Here is a 16,339-nt window from a genome sequence, read left to right as displayed (position 1 = left end):
GACTTGAGAGCAGTGCCTGATGGTAGACATGGAAGGGTCCATGGGTATTTGCCTGGAGTCAAGGAGAGAAGGGCATTGGCAACAGTTACCCATGTTTTCACACATTTCTATCCGTGGTCCTCTCAAGTACAAACCCTTAGAACTAGCTCTACACTTAATAGTAGACATAGGGAATCCCCTGCTTGTCCAGCGGTTAGGACTGCGCCTTCCCTGCCGAGGGCCCAGGAACTAAGATCCTGCAAGCCGAGAGGCGTGGCCACACAAAAAAAAAATTGGCCATAGCCTTTTTATATTCGTAACAGCACTGTTATTGATCCATGGTATCGCTGGCCTGTCGGGCGCCGGGTTGCAGAGGGGAACGTGTGGATGATGGGAGCTGTGGGCCAAACACCACTGGGTTCCCGTCGCTGGGCCTCACCACGGGGTAGACCAGGTTGTGCCAGCCCCAGGCTGTGTGTTCGTGGGTGACAGGGTGACAGAGGACTGTGGAGAAGCAGGCGCACCTGCCTGTCCAGTGAGAGTCGGCTCCTGCTTAGGCTCTTCAGAAATGTCTATGTGGGATTTGTAAGCTGGGGAGGAAAGTCATGTAAATTTTTGTCCTGAGACCTGCGATAGTATCCTCATTACACGTCAAATGTGATAACCAGTTGCCAGACTTCGGGCAAAGTTTTGCCACCTTAAACTCAGCCTGGCAGGATGGGCTGAAAGATAGCAGATCCTGCGAGAAATGAAGGATACGTTGGTTACCTGCTGTGACATGCTGTCTCTGCCCCCATCCCGGGACGGCTACTTCCCTCTGTCCTCACCTCCTGTGCTTTCCTCCAACAGTGTCCAGTTTACCATGTCCCACGCCATCGCGTCTTCCATGTTGCCCTCTGGATCTGAGCTGTGGCCTGGGCACTGACATGCCAGGTCTCCTGGGGCAGGGGCTTGCCCTTTGAGCCCTGGGAGCTCTTGGGCCTGTGTGTCCAGTACAGAAGCCACTGGCCACATGTTGCTATTTACACACAAATTAGTTAAATTTAAATAAATACAGACTCAGCTCGTCAGTCACCCAAGGCCCACCCCCAGCTCCGTGGCCACCTCTGCCGATTCTAGCGCCGACTGTGGAGCTTCTCACCCTGGCGGGACGGTCTTTAGCCGGCGCCAGTGCAGCCGCCCTGTAGGGATGGGCCCAGGTGGAGCTGGTTCAGCATTTTATCCTCAAAATCTAGGATGTTGTAGGTGCTCAAGGATTATTTGTTGAATGAATAAATCTATATTTGTTTATTATACAGATGCAAATTGGGAACCAAATGTTAGTCTTGGAATTGTTACTTCAAGTCTGGCAAACGAAGTTTCATAATACCTTTTTTCTCTTTTTTCTCCTGTCAGGTATCATGATATTACTTGGTTTGATTTCAGGCCATTTGTGAGACTTTAAATCTTCCGAAAATGGCAGCCCTGGTGCTTCCCATCCCAGGAGCTCTCGGCCGTTGCTGATGGCAGAAACCAAGCTCGCTCGCAGTTCACTTGCAGCCCCTGACTGTCAGCCCAGCCCGTGTCACCCTAGCCATGGACGGTGCAGCGGCCGTACAGGAAGGCATGCTGGAGGACAGACCCGGCAGTGGGATCTCAGCTTGCCCCGAGGCCCCCCCAGAGCCCACTGGATCCCTGACATCACTGGACCAGTGGGATGAAGCCCAGTGTAAGTCACCAGTTACTCTGTGTGCTGCTGACTTTCTGCCTTCAAACAGGAGAACGTGGGTCAGCGTGCATTTTGGAGGAAGCCTGTGGTGTCTTAAGACCGTAATGAACTTTTTAATTCATTCAGAGTGTGTTTTTAGTAATCAGATGAGGGTTTGGTTTTGTTTTTTAGTTGATGCCAACCTTGAATCAAGCACCACGCGTGTTAAATAGAACGGGAACTTTGTGGAACTTTCTGCTCCAGCAGGACAGAGCAGCATGGTTACCGTTAAGGCTTCTGTAGGTCTTCACTGACACATCATTGTGCCCTAACATTCTACCTTTCTGGTTGGTTGCCAGAATTTTACTAACTGGGATCCAGAAATGGTCCACTAGTGATCTGAGGATTACTGGATCACATTTGCATGTTAGCTGATGTGTTATTTGTGCATCGGAAGTACAGGGTGAATTACCCACTCCATTCCATGCCCCTTCCTGGTCGGTGTGTGCTTGAAAATCGTTACCATGTGTATTTACTGATTTACTAGCAGAAACTGCATTCCTGTTCTTGTAAAACAGTGCTCAAGCACCTGAAATGGCTTTGCTGGTTGCTGCTCCTTATACGCCGGGTGAGGCCAGTGTGGCTCGGCCCGAGACCAAGAGCTCTACAGTGGGACGACTCCTAGGTCTGCCACTAACAGCAAGGAGCCCTCAAGCAAGATCCTTGATTTATCTCAGTCTCACTCTCCTCTTGAGGAAACGGAAAGATGAATGGCACCTGCATCTCGGGATGGTGGTGAGGGCCCATGTGAAAGGCAAGCGCCTGGGAAGCGGTGCTGGCCGTGTGTGTGGCCATCGCTATTTGTTTATCCATAATTAGCCTTGTGTTTGGAAACAATCAAGTCTTATTATTTGTTGGGCCTTCTTTTGGGTTTCTTTTAAAGTGCAATATGATGCTCAAAAAATGACTTTGTTTTGTAAACAGGAAGGTTTAGAGACTCTCCTAGATCCGTAAGTAAGCCTGTCAGAGAGCAGAACTGACCCGATTAACTTGGATCTGAGATGCAGGATTCCTCCCCCGACGCCAACCCTGACCCCAGCAGGAAACTGAAGGGCTGTCTGTGTAAAACAACAGATGGTTGTTTCAGGGTGATGCTGGGTCTCCCCGCTCTGCTTTGTGTCTGGGGTGCCCCGTTTATATTCTGGTTTTCCTTTCAGAGAGGCATGACAGTAGCTATGTTAGTTGGGAGTCACATTTCAAGTGACAGAAACCCATTTTAAATTTGCTTGGGCACAGAGAGAACTTCCTGGATGCATACTGGGTACGTCATGAGAGCCAAGTGATGCTGACCCTGTGCGAGGCTGGGGCATTGCAGTGCTGGGGCCCTGGCACCTGCCTGGAAGCCCCTCCACACGTCTCCCTGGCTCTTTGGCTGCCAACTGGCCGGTCTGTCACGGGGAGAGTGCTTTCTTTCTAGTTTCCTTTTGGCACAGAAATAGGTTTCAGTTAGAGCATAAACAAGTCTACTCGTAACAGTGTTAGTGGAGGAGAGTGAGCTTGGTAGCCGTGTATAGTCACCACTGGTCAACTTGGCTTTGTATCCGTCAGGTGTTTGTCAGCCATGAGCACGGACTCTGGGTTCTGTGCTCAGCTTTGCCATAATCGTTCTCAGCAGCTATTCTGACTCTGCCTTTGATTTCTCATTTGGAATCAGCCCGTTGAAAACGTGAGGCTGTGACACGGGTTAGCACTGCTGTTAACAACGCCTGTTAGAAACATCGTCAACTGTGTTTTAAGCATGTGTAAGGTTTTTTTGCTATTTTTTAAAAAACAGACTTTCGTAAGATTTCTTTTTGGTCTTGTTTAAATGCAAAGGAAACATTACTACTTAAATTCCACAGCCGTAGCGCGGAGGGTGAGGAGGGCATCCTGCAGGTGAGTGTGTCAGGCTCTGCGAGGTCGAGTGACTTGTCCCACCTCACCGCCCACAGGAGGGGACGATCCTGCTGTCCTCTCAGAGTGAACAGATCCATGGCATGTGGAGATTGCTCACGTATCTAGATCCCCTCTTGTCCTGCTTGAGTTGTTAAAACCGTGATGGCCCAGCACACCCTCTTTTCCAGGTGCCGGTGTCGAGGTAGACAGAGCTTCAGATGAAGGAGGAAGCCAAGGGGACACCTGTCTGAATGGGCCGGCGCCACAGTTCCCAGACCCTCCGCTGTCAGTGGGTCCTGAAGCCTCTCCAGGTGTGGCTGATTTCCATGACAACCTAAGGAAGTCTCAGGGGACTAGTGCTGAGGGCAGTGTTAGAAAAGAAGCTTTGCAGTCCCTCAGACTCAGTCTTCCTATGCAAGAAACGCAACTGTGTAAGCATCTTCCCACTGGGCTCTTCCCCCCTCTCCCCCCACCCCAGGGCCCTTGTCACCCACCATCCTTCAGAGGCACAGGCCCTGCACCCCCCTTCCATTTGCTGTTTTATCACTGTGGTGGGTCGTACATTTAACAGTTAGCTCCATTTCAGAGACAAGATACACTTCATCATGGCTTGATGGTGACTTGGGCTTGAGGCCCAAGTTTAAAGGGCCTGTGCATGCGTGTCTTTTGTCACCCTGGGTGGTGAGCAAGCAGCCAGTGGGGTTTTGATCTTGACAGTTACACTTTTTTTTTTTTTTTTTTTGCGGTACGCGGGCCTCTCACTATCGTGGCCTCTCCCATTGCAGAGCACAGGCTCCGGACGCGCAGGCTCAGCGGCCATGGCTCACGGGCCCAGCCGCTCCACGACACGCGGGATCCTCCCGGACCGGGGCACGAACCCGTGTCCCCTGCATCAGCAGGCGGACTCTCAACCACTGCGCCGCCAGGGAAGCCCGACAGTTACACTTTGAAGGCTTTCTTTTATGAGTTACTTTAATCAGTGTACATTTTGTGCAATCCCTGGGGATTCATGGGTGAACAAGTTGCAAACTGGCAGCCTCTGAGCCCTAGAAACCTCCAGGCCTTTTTCTAACATGTAGGTTTTCATACACAGACTTGTGTGATTTTACTTAATGGGATCATTTCACCCGTGCTGTTTTTAAGCCTCATCCTCCCTTTAGTACCTCTTCCCCTCCCCTCCTGTCCAGGTCAGCCACATTCTCACATAGTCCTTTACAGGCGTCTGGAAACAGCCAGGTTTGGGGGTCACTGTTTTTTAAAATGGGGTTAATGTCCCTCACATTATTGTGTGCTTTCCTCACCTAGCTTTATCACATGGATATTGCCCCACATCAGCTGATCAGCTGATGCAACTCCGTATCTATTCTCTTAAGGCTGGTAGGAGCCCCGCGTGTGGCCGGTAAGAGCCACGTGACCAGTACTGCAGTGAGCATCTCCCCATGCATGTTTGCAGCATTGGTGCTTTCGTTTCTGTGGGCTCCACCCTAGAAGCAGAATTCATGGTCAGAAGCAACAGCTGTGTTTACCTCCATCATGTGTGGTCACATTGCCAGGGCGCTGACGCCCTGTGAGAGGACACAGAGGCTGTTTCCTCTGAGTCTACCAGTCTGATGGGTGTGCTGTGATGCTGCCTTGATAGTTTCACTTGCAGCTCCCACTTCCCTTGTTACTAGAGGGTTCTTCACAGGCATTATTTTGTTAGGGCCAGAGCGTACTTTAAACATCTCTGTAAACTAACTGTTAGCATGTCAGCCAAGATGTTGTGTGAAATCCTGGGTCCTGACCTGAGGGGTATGTTAGCTCTGGCCGGAGGTACCCACCCGGCTCGCCTGCCCCCAGCCCAGCCCCGAGGCCATGTCTCTGGTGCTGCGCTTGCTGATTTGGGTTCCCTGCCTGAGGCCACAGCTCCTAGGTCTCTGCTGTCTGGACCACTCAGCGTTGTGAAAAGTATGAGAGACCTCTTGAGTGATGAGTGCACAGTTAGTGACAACACTGCTGAATTCCTAGTGAAATTCAGCAGCAGCTACGTACCTCCTAGGATCCACAGTTGAAGATGCTTCCACCCATAAAGGGGCTCAGTTACGGCGTTTCTCTGCTCCCGTCAGCCTGCTGTCTGACCCCCCTGGGGAGACCTGGGGCTCTCCTCCCTTTCACTCGCTGTTCGGCCCTTTTCTTACCCAAAGTGAAAGGTTTGGATTTTAGATATTTAAAATTTTGTTATTAGCCAGAAAGTTGTCAGAGTAGTTCCCCTCCTGTCCTTGAGCAGAGACCCTGGACTGGAGTCGCCTCAGGCAGGAAACTGAGGTGAGGGGCCCAGACATAACTGCATGAAGAAGGCGAGTTCAGCAGCCGTTGTCCCGTCAGGATTGCTTCTCACGTTCCTCTGTACTGTCAGGGAGCGGACTTGGAGCTTGGTGAGAACCTCAGAACACTCACACTGGCACCAATTTCAAGTTCAGTTCTTTTGTTACTAAAAGGCACAGGTTGCCCGTGTCCTGTTTTATTTTTTTTAATTTCAGGCTAAATATATATTAATTAATTTTATTTATTTTTGCTGTGTTGGGTCTTCGTTTCTGTGCGAGGGCTTCCTCTAGCTGTGGCAAGTGGGGGCCACTCTTCATTGCGGTGCACGGGCCTCTCACTATCGCGGCCTCTCTTGTTGCGGAGCACAGGCTCGAGACGCGCAGGCTCAGTAGTTGTGGCTCACGGGCCTAGCTGCTCCGCGGCATGTGGGATCCTCCCAGACCAGGGCTCGAAGCCTTGTTCCCTGCATTAGCAGGCAGATTCTCAACCACTGCACCACCAGGAAAGCCCCGCGCGTGTCCTGTTTTACCAGCCGGGTGCCCATAGGGGGCGATGCACTCGTGGCACGAGCACGGCCCCTGTGCTTGGCCAGTGTGTCTGCCACCAGGTGGGTCCTCTCTGTGGTCAGTGTCCAAGGCTCGCAGTTTTCTCTCCATCTGCAAACACTTCTTTCAAACTAGACAGCCGTGTGTCGTTCAAAGCTAAATCGTATCGGTAATAAAACACAAAACAGCCAGGCTGCCGTTCTGATTGGTCCTCTGTACCCTGGTGCATTGTGAGTTTCTAAATGGCCATTTCCCCACCTCAGGCTCAACAGAGGCTCCAGTGCCCCTGGAGAAGGAACAGCAGGTCCGACTGCAGGCTCGGAAGCAGCTGGAAGAGCAGCTCAGACAGTACAGGGCGAAGCGCCAGCAGGAAAGAGTGAGTCTCCCTCTCTCGGACGAGCTAGTGGAAAACCTCACGTGTGAAAAACAGCAATTGGTCAGACATAATTCCAGGATCTGCTGTTTATTTCTCTCTCTGGGGGGGGTGGGCTTCTGTGCTTCTCTGCAAGGATCATTTTTGTCACGTAGTTCCCACCCTTTGGTTCCCACCCCGTCTGGTCCTTCTTCCCTCTAAGGCTGCCTTTAGAAAAGCAGGGGCAACAAATACTTGGGCAGAACTGCTGTCTGTGCTTGAGCGGCCAGTCCTGGGTTTGGCTTGTTTACTGCATAAGTGGCACAGTTTCTACTGAACTTTGCTGTACAGTGTTAGAATATGTGCCACGTCCCACACATATGATAAGTATGTCCATATGCTTTGCTAAAATCAGTTGTGTTCAGGTATGAAACTCTCGTTAGGATACCAATGAAAGCAGTCTTTTTAATCACATCGAGTGACTCTAAGAAAGGGGGGTATGAAGGTTCATTTCACTCTTCATCCAAGTTTTCTGTGGACTTGAAAAATGTCAAATTAAAGGAATTTAAAACTAAACAAACTTAAAAAACGCTTTTGGGGATTGATTTAGTAGTGACGGGTCCTCATCAAGGTTGGCCATTTGTTTTCCCAAGAGAGAACCTTGGCTTTTCGAGCGTCAGGGCTCTGAAGCCAATGTAAACGGACTGGAAGGGACAGCACCAGGCTCTGCACTGACAGAGGCTCCCACCCGGTCAGGGGCTTCTAGGGATCTGTCCAGATGGCCTGCCAGAAAACATGACAGTGATGGTCAATAGTCAGTAGTAATTACGTGTGCTAGGCACTGTGTTAAATTCCCCACGGACATTATAGTGAGGCTCGGACAGGTAAGGAACTTGTGGTAAAGTAGCAGAGCCAAGATACAGACCAGACAGTGTCTGTGCCGAGCTTGTCCACAGCTTGCCTCCCAGGGGTTTGCACCACAAGTCCAAGCTCTGCCTGGGTCATCCAACGTTAGGCAATGTGTCAGGAGTTCAGTGTGAAGTTTCACATCATTTCTCATCTTTAAAAATTATATGTATGCATATATGTGTATAAAACCTTAGCCTCAGTAAGATAACTTCTGTCCAGCTGCTGGGCTCATCACACACTGGTCTGAGCAACCTGACAGGCCCACTTGCTTGGTCACCCCGCCTTCCCCGCCCTGCGCCGCACTAAGGAAGGCAGGCAGCAAGATGCCGGCTACTTTGGCCCCCACCTGTCCCCAGCTCTGGAGACCCTCGGGGCAGGGCCGGCTGAGGAGAGTGCAGCCTGGCAGGTGCCGTCCTCATGTGGATCGGCATCTGGGTGGGTTCTCCCCATGACCCAGGGGAGCTCAGAGCTGAAGTGACCGCCAGTGCCCCCGGCTGAGCTGGGACTTGAACCTGCCTATCTGAGCACAGAGCTGTGCTCTCCACTGCTGTGCTTGTGACCCATCAGCATGGCCTGTCGGTTCATGGAGTAGCATAAACCGAGTGAGGTTTTCTTTAAGAGTACAGGTTAGTTCAAAATGGGAGAATCTGTTGATAGAACTCATCATAATGGTCGTTCCATGTGGCAAGACTTAATGACCATCTCAGTAGGTGCTGAAAAGGTATTTGATAAAACGCAGAATTCTCGATTCAAAAAATGCAAAACAGGCAAGCAAAAACAAACTAGGAGTAGAAAGATACTTATTTAGGAATGTAGTTCAAACCTCATGTTTAAATGGTAGACATGATGGATGAAAGTCCTCCCCTGTTTGAGAGCATCTCCACGCATGTGCCTTCACGTAGAGGTGGTGATAATTTTTATGCGGGGGAGCCCCCTCTCTGCACTGCTCTTCACACGACCTTTCTCACTCCCCTGTCCTTAGCTCCTTCTCCATCAACACAGTGGAGGCCCTTCTCATCCTTCGTGACCATGTGTATGTACCAGCATTGCATTAACCAACCCATAGTGATTGACTTTAGGTGGTTTCTAATTTTTTGAAATTGCAAACAATGTTGCAGGGAATGTTTTGTGTCTTGGTATACTTTTGTGGGTAAATCCTTAACTGTCAAATTATTGGGTAAAAGGCTTTATGTTAGTTGATATATATTGCCCTCCACGTAGGATGGACTGGTTTACATTCCGGTTAGCAGTCTGTAAGATCCTTGGTAGCATTAGAAATAATGAAAATTGAATGTTCGTCCTCTGATAGGTGAAAAAACCCAGTACTTCCTAACAGTCAGCGCCTCTTTGCGTGTTGGCTGTTTGGGTGTCTTTGTCGGTCTTTGTCTGTTTTTCTGTTGGTTGTCTTTTTGTTATGTTGGTACTGTATATGAGGAAGTTATCCCCTTCTAGTATTTTTGCAAACAATTTTTTCTTAGTTCGCCGTGACTTCTTTTCTGGCATACTTTTTGCTGCACATCAGTTTTTTTGTTTGTTTGTTTGTTTTTGGCTGTGTCGCGCAGCTTGCAGGATCTTAGTTCCCTGACCAGGGATCGAACCCGTGCCCACTGCAGTGGAAGCACAGTCTTTTTTTTTTTTAATTCAATTTAAAAAATATTTATTTATTTGGCTGTGCCAGGTCTTAGTTGCAGCACATGGGGTCTTCATTGCTGAGTGCAGGCTCTTCGTTGTGGCATGCGGGATCTTTAGTTGCCGAACGCGGGCTCTTTAGTTGTGGCATGTGGGCTCTGAGTTGCAGCATGCAGGACCTAGTTCCCTGACCAGGGATTGAACCCAGGCCCCCTCCATTGGGAGTGCGGAGTCTTAACCACTGGACCCCCAGGGATGTCCCGGAAGTGCAGTTTTAACCACTGGACTGCCAGGGAATTCCCTGCACATCAGATTTGAATGTTTACAGTCAGAACTTTCAGTTTTTGCTGTTACTTCTTTTGGGGTTCATGTCATATTTGAGAGGATCTCCCCGTTTGAAGGATATAAGTAAATTCACCTCTGTTTTCTTCTTATGCTATAAGTAAGAGATAGTATAAAAAGTATTAAAAAGTTGTGGTTTTTTCTGTGTAAATCTAATCCACTTGCAATGTTTTGGATGGAGGTGAGAGGTGGGAGTGAGCCTCTTTGTGGACAGCTGGCCAGTTATCTCAAATTGCTTATTTTGTAGTCTCTCTTTTCCCCACTGGTTGGAATGCTACCTTATTGTGGTGCTTCTTAAATATCTATAGACCCCACCTATGCTTGGACCAGTTCCTGGGCTGTGTTCTGTGTCATCAGCCCACCTACTCTTTTCTCATTCTCAGTGGATCTAATCATGGCAGCTTTATAGTGTGTGTTACCATCTGGGAGGCCTGGCATGTCCAACGCACCACGCCCCTAACTCTTCCTTGCTGCTCTGGCTCATTTATCCTTCCTCTTGTATCCCAGCATCGTTTTGAGATGCTCCTCGCCCACCTTGTTCCTTGCCACTTTGGGATTGCACTAACTTTGTAGAGTAACATAGAATATTAATCGTAAGAGAAAGTCATGTTGATTCAGCGCCAAGGAGTGGTGTCTCCCCTCATCTCCAGCCTCATTCAAGGCCACTTGGGAAGTTCTAGCTAACATGAAGATATGAGAAAAAGAAGTAAGAGATATAAATATTGAAAAAATAGGAGAAATGTTATTTGCAGGTGTTGGTAACACCTTGGAAAAATGCTGGAGAATCAACTGAAAAATTGCTATCATTATAAATTTATAAAAATATAAAATTATTAAAATAATTGGGGTTTAGAAATTGTCAGTTTCAAATACAAATATGAAAAATCAAGTTGTCCTAGTATCACCAGTTATGAAATTAGTGGGAAAAGATAATATTTATAATATCAACAAAATAACAAAATATCTAAGTATTAAATTTAAATGACAACAAAAATGGTTTAGACTCTAAAACACTACATAACTTCCTCTGTCGAGGGTCAGGCAACAGATATAAATAAATGGGGGGAAGTGGCTCATTATCCCCTCAGTAATTATAAATTTAAGGTAGTTCTAATTCAACAGGACTTTTTTCTTAACTTGAAGAAAAATTTCAAGGTTTATGTAAAAGAATTATCATGGGAGGATAGCCAGGAATATTGTGTGAAGCAGATGTGAGGAGGAAGGACGTGCTCTGGTGGGTGTTTGGAAACGCCGTCGGGTCAGTCAGGCGTGCGCTTGGCTCTCACCCGGGGCCCCGTGGAGGCAGCGAGTCACAGAGCACGGGACGCCCGTGCCGCGGCCGCGTGCAGGGAGCCCTCGTTGCGTAATCGGCGTGGCCTCTCTGGATGGCGATTTCTGAATGCTGCTTGTCAATTTTAAACATAATTTTTGTACTTTCTTTTCCTTCTCAGTCAAGTCAACCTGTAACTAAAACGAGACTTTTTAGCACACTTGATCCTGAACTCATGTTGAACCCAGAAACCTTACCGAGGGCCAGTGCCGTGGCTATGACCAAAGAATATTCCTTCCTGCGCACCAGCGTCCCTCGGGGGCCGAAGGTGGGCAGCTTAGGGCTCCTGGCACATCCTAAGGAGAAAAAAAGTTTCAAATCAAGCAAAATTCGGTCTCTGGCTGATTACAGAACTGAAGATTCAGACGCTCGGAATTCTGGTGGAAATGTTCCGGCTCCGGACTCTGCCAGGGCCTCCCTGGAGCAGAACCGAGGCAGTGGGACGTCAGTGGTGTCTGAGCTCAGCCTGTGTCCCGAGGCCGATGACCGCCTGGAGGATGCGTCCCTGACGGGGGACAATGTGTCCGAGGCTGACGGGACCGAGAGTGACAGCTCCTCCTATAGCAGCGTCTCTGCCCGAGGGACGGCCGGCCTTCCAGTGAACACGGGGGGCGTGCGCCAGGCCCCCTGTGGGGTCAGCAGCCAGGAGATCGCCGCCAGCGCCCTGGGCCAGCTGCCCTCCATCTCGGATGTCCTCCAGGCCGCAGCCGCCGAGCGCCAAGAGCAGAGGCAGAAGGTCAATGGGGAGACGCGGCGCCGGGCTGACAGCATCTGCAGCAGGTGGGTGACGCCGGGCCTGCGAGGCACTGCCTTCCTCTCCGAGTCCCCCCTTGGTCTTTAATGCTTCATTTATATGCACTCTGTCTCTTTGTAAGAAGTGGAATTGGGTCGAATGAGTAATCACCTGCAGTGTTAAGATATTCTGCCTTCCAGGATCTGTGTAGACCTGTCTCTAAAACTGCACAGATGTGATGGGGGCTCATGTCTCCATGAGGACATTCTGGCCATGTGGTGGCTGAAAAGGCCATGCTGTGGGCGGGGGTGTATCGGTAGCATTCCTAAGAGCTTTGGCTCGCTACCTAAATCTTTTTTTTTTTTTTTTTTTTGCGGTACGCGGGCCTCTCACTGCTGTGGCCTCTCCCGTTGCGGAGCACCGGCTCCGGACGCACAGGCTCAGCGGCCATGGCCCACGGGCCCAGCCGCTCCGCGGCATGTGGGATCTTCCCGGACCGGGGCACGAACCCGTGTCCCCTGCATCGACAGGCGGACTCTCAACCACTGCGCCACCAGGGAAGCTGCTAAATCTTTTTTACTTACTTATTTTTTTTTAATTGGGGGAGAGGAGCAGAGGGGTGTGGAATTTGGAGAGTATGGATGGTGTAAAGGAAAGACAATGATCGGTCATCTTCCCACTGCCTGATCCTTTGTGCCTTTATCCTCCAGCGTGTCCATGGAAAGCTCTGTTGCTGAAACTCATGATGAAATGTTGCAGGTTCTTAAAGAAAAAATGAGACTCGAAGGACAGCTGGAAGCTTTATCATTAGAGGCTAGTCAGGTAATGGAGATTTGATGGATGTATCAATGTGCCATGTCTTTGAGAAGAATGTGCAGCTCCTGTTCGTGCGTACAGCTTTACACGTGTTTTTAGGAATAAGCTTCAGCAGCAGCAGCAGCAGCAGCGCAGCAGCTTCATCTTCTGTAGCTGTACATTTTTGTCCACTTGATTTGTCAGCCACAGAAAGAGGTGTGCTGGTTTTCCGCTCTGTGTGGTTTCTCCTTGTATCTCCGTCAGGATCTGCCTGGGAGGCTTCCTAGCTCTGCTGTCAGAGACCTAACAGTCCATGGCAATGAAATCTTTGGGGTGGATTTCACCTTTTTCTGGCCTGGTGAAATTGTCATCTTTGCCCCTTTAGTACTTCTTTACTTTTTCTGATACGAATTTTGCTTTGTCTGGTTAGCATATGCCTAAAGAATCATTTTCCATCCCTTAATTTTCAGCTTTCCGATCAACAATTAGAGTAACTCAGTTCAGCTGCCTTTGATCCTCTGCACTTGGCACGGAGACGGGGGAGAGCACAAAGCACTGGGGGGTGTGAGATCGAGGCAGGGGGCTCTCCCTTCCCCTCAGGAGCCTGCGCTGTGCGGGCGGGGGAGCCGTGCACACGAGAGTGCTTGCTCTGCTGAATGTGCTTCTCACGTCTGATGACTTTTTTGTTCACACGGTCCTGGGACACAGACTCTGTACATAAAACTCTAAACTGAAGAGGTGATTACCGAGGTGTCGGGGTTAATTTTAGTTGCACACGATTTTCACTTTGTCCTCCTGTAGAACGTGACCTCAGCAAGTGCATGTCCACCTCCCCTGAGTTTGACGCCCTGAACAATCGAAGCACCTTAGCTGGCTTTTACTTTACCTCCTTATCCTCCTGGGATTTGATTTGCTCTTCAGTTGTGTCCAAGCCAGGATCTTTGTGGATTGTTACGGGTGCAAAACTTTTTGGTATTTCTGTGAATATGCTGATTATACTTATTACAAAATCTTACTGCGTTTGCTCAGTTAACTCACTTTTTTGGGTATTCTTCCGTTTGTTGAATTTATTGTCTTCACGACATTGATCTTCTGCTATTGCGTGTTGACGTGCAGCTGTCTGCTCTTCTTTGCATTTTGAAATTGCTGTACACGCCCTGATAGGCTGACTTCAGGGTGGGTGGGAGGTGCTGATGAGTGGGTAGGGGTCGTGCCCTTTGCTCAGTGTCTGTTCTCAGCTGCCCCTGGGGCCTAGGGCTTCTCGAGGCCCCACCTCTCCTCTCCCTGCTGGGTGCCGCGGACAGTGGTCCCCGCGGCCCTGCCGCGTAGCACAGACTGTGCCTCAGGCTGCTCCGCGCCCGGCAGCCCTGGCCGCAGCCCCTCCGAGCCTCTCCTATGTGATGGCACCCTTTCCCCACAGACGTGTTCTGTGGGTTTTGTTTTCCCCAGATCTGAATCTGGCTGCTCTTCATCTTTTAGAGACCTCTCAGCACTCCGGGCATTCTTACACTGTGTGTTTGTGCATGCTTGTGCGCTTTTTTGTTTTTTGGACAAATATGTTTTCCAGCGTCCTTGTGGGTGAGTGGGTGCTTGCAGAGCTTTTCCCACGTGCTGTCCTGCCCAGGTGCCACCGTGCGGAAAGCAGGCAGACTCTGTATTCACCCCTCCTACCTCTTGCGCCTGTTTGGAGAAACCCCTTCTTTTTGGATAACTGTAATGCTAGAGGTGACTGAATGTTTTGGAAAACATGGTGCTTTCCTGTAAAGTTCACCTGTTGGACACGTTCCTCTGTCTCATTGGCTGTGTTTTGGCAGCCCTCTTAATACGCAGGGTGGAAGCGACTTATTTTCCTGAATGTCAGCGTGGCTGTGTGTGGGTCTTTCCAGGCACTTAAAGAAAAGGCCGAGCTGCAAGCGCAGCTGGCTGCCCTGCACACGAAGCTGCGGGCACAGCTGGAGCACAGCCACAGCAGCCAGCAGAGGCAGGACTCGCTCAGTTCGGAGGTGGACACCTTAAAGCAGTCTTGCTGGGACCTCGAGCAGGCAATGAGCGCTCTGCAGAACATGCTGGAAGCCAAGAATGCTAGCCTGGCCTCCTCCAACAGCGACCTGCGGTTGGCAGAGGGGCAGTACCAGAGACTCATGGCCAAAGTGGAGGAGATGCAGAGGAGCATCCTCAGCAAGGACAACACAGGTGAGCATCCCGCGTCTGCATGTCTGTCCCTCAGTCGCGCGCAGGCTCCCAGGGGCTGTGCCCCTGGTAGGGGTTGTCTCGTCTGCTCTGAGGACTGACCTTTGTCACATCAGTGTGCTGGGGGTTACCCTCCCTTGTGATTTATACAGGAAGTGTCCACTTGCCTAAAGTAGTGTTGTTTTTGGCTCAGCTTGAGGAATCCTGCACGTTTCTGCATGCGCATCGGGGGCGGCTTAGGTCTTAGAAATGGACTGCGGACCCCTGACTGTCAGAAGTAATCGTTTCCACTCTTCTGCCTTCTCAGTCCATTGGTGTTTGGGGGCTAGATCTGCCTGCTTATTCCAGAATTGCAGGCGCCATTTAAAATATTTAAAAGCGTCACTTGAGTAGTAGATCTTTATTTTCCCTTCCATAAGTTCAGGTTTTGGGTCTAGCTGGATCCCCGTGGGAACCCCCTCTGGAACGATAGACAGATGGAACAGTGGAGTCAGGGAACGTTGCTGGTGGGCCAGGCACAGCGGACCTGTGTGTCCTTCCCTCGTGCTTTCTGCTCATCCTGGGGGCGCGTACTCCATTCCCAGAGCCCACGCTCCACACACGGCCGGCGCCAAGAAGTGTGGTCTGTGGGCTCACGACATCTCACTGTGCTGACGGGAGGAGGGGGAGAGGGGGTGGGAGAATGGCGCTCAGAGCCCAGGACGTGTCAGCCCAGACCCTGGTCCTCCAGTGCAGGCTGCAGAGATGACGTTCTTGTCCCCAAGGTCTGGGCGTCTGAGCGACGTGAGTGGGGTGCGGCGGGGCTTCTGTGAAGGACCACGGTGTCTGCCGACGTGGAGTCTTGGCCGTAAGACTTGTGAGACGAGGTTTCAGGTCTGATGAAATAAAGGAAAAGTGACAAACCTCTGTGGCAAAAACTTTATCCGGATCCTGGGCGGGGAAAGCACCAGCTGAGAAATAAAACAGCCAACTGACTTTAGTCTCTGAGCATTTTATGGTACCCAATCCCTTAAGAAAATTATAAAATCCAAGAAGTTCTGTATTGCTCTGGGTTGCAAGGCATGGCCAGACCAGAGCTCGGCAGGCATCAGACTGACCTGCACCCAGCGCAGTGCCAGCCTCCCCACGCCTTGCTGTCGGTGTGTCTGCTGGCTGGGGGATTTGGGGATGCGGGGGAGATGCTCCTGTTGCCATCCTAAAGCCCCACTGCTCTGAGGCACATCTATCCCCAAGGATTTCACATCAGGGGTCATGGATCCTATCGTGCTTTTTGTTCTATTTTAAAATTTTGGAAACTATCATGAGAATCATAAGTGTTTTCTTAAATACCTGGTGTAATTTATTTTTTAAATAATCGACTGGTTTTGTTTGTACTATGAGTTGGGTTTCTGCTATGATTTCCTGTCTGCTCCCCTTCCTGCCCTGCCCTCAACAGTGTTGACCTTATCAGCAGACCAGCAGGGTTTAGTGTGTATACCATTCCTGAGCTTGTTGATGACTCACAGACGTCATCATGCCGAAGTCTTGAGCCAGAAAGCTCCCATGGCAACGTTGTGGACACACAGTCGATCTCATTGTTTGTAGATTTGCTAATTGTGAATTCTCCGAT

The 16,339-nt window shown here is 50.0% G+C and overlaps 1 protein-coding gene across 2 annotated transcripts in view; it reads left to right on the top strand.

Annotated features, from left to right (window-relative positions):
* GOLGA3 (golgin A3) overlaps nt 1–16,339 on the top strand; it is a 44,986-nt gene that overhangs the window by 4,345 nt on the left and 24,302 nt on the right. Inside the window, exons 2-7 of one of the 2 annotated variants that reach the window (XM_067701318.1) lie at nt 1,375–1,687; nt 3,790–3,912; nt 6,714–6,826; nt 11,134–11,792; nt 12,456–12,567; nt 14,427–14,733. In XM_067701318.1, coding sequence (XP_067557419.1) covers nt 1,555–1,687; nt 3,790–3,912; nt 6,714–6,826; nt 11,134–11,792; nt 12,456–12,567; nt 14,427–14,733 — 1,447 coding nt within the window. In that variant the 5' untranslated portion in view covers nt 1,375–1,554. Of the gene's footprint in view, nt 1–1,374; nt 1,688–3,789; nt 4,033–6,713; nt 6,827–11,133; nt 11,793–12,455; nt 12,568–14,426; nt 14,734–16,339 lie in introns of both variants that reach the window. The other variant, XM_067701317.1, reaches the window with a different exon arrangement.

Source organism: Pseudorca crassidens, chromosome 12 (assembly GCF_039906515.1).
Source record: "Pseudorca crassidens isolate mPseCra1 chromosome 12, mPseCra1.hap1, whole genome shotgun sequence".
Lineage (NCBI taxonomy): Eukaryota > Metazoa > Chordata > Mammalia > Artiodactyla > Delphinidae > Pseudorca > Pseudorca crassidens.
Note: the sequence above shows the minus strand (reverse complement) of the source record. Positions and strands in the feature narration are given on the sequence as shown.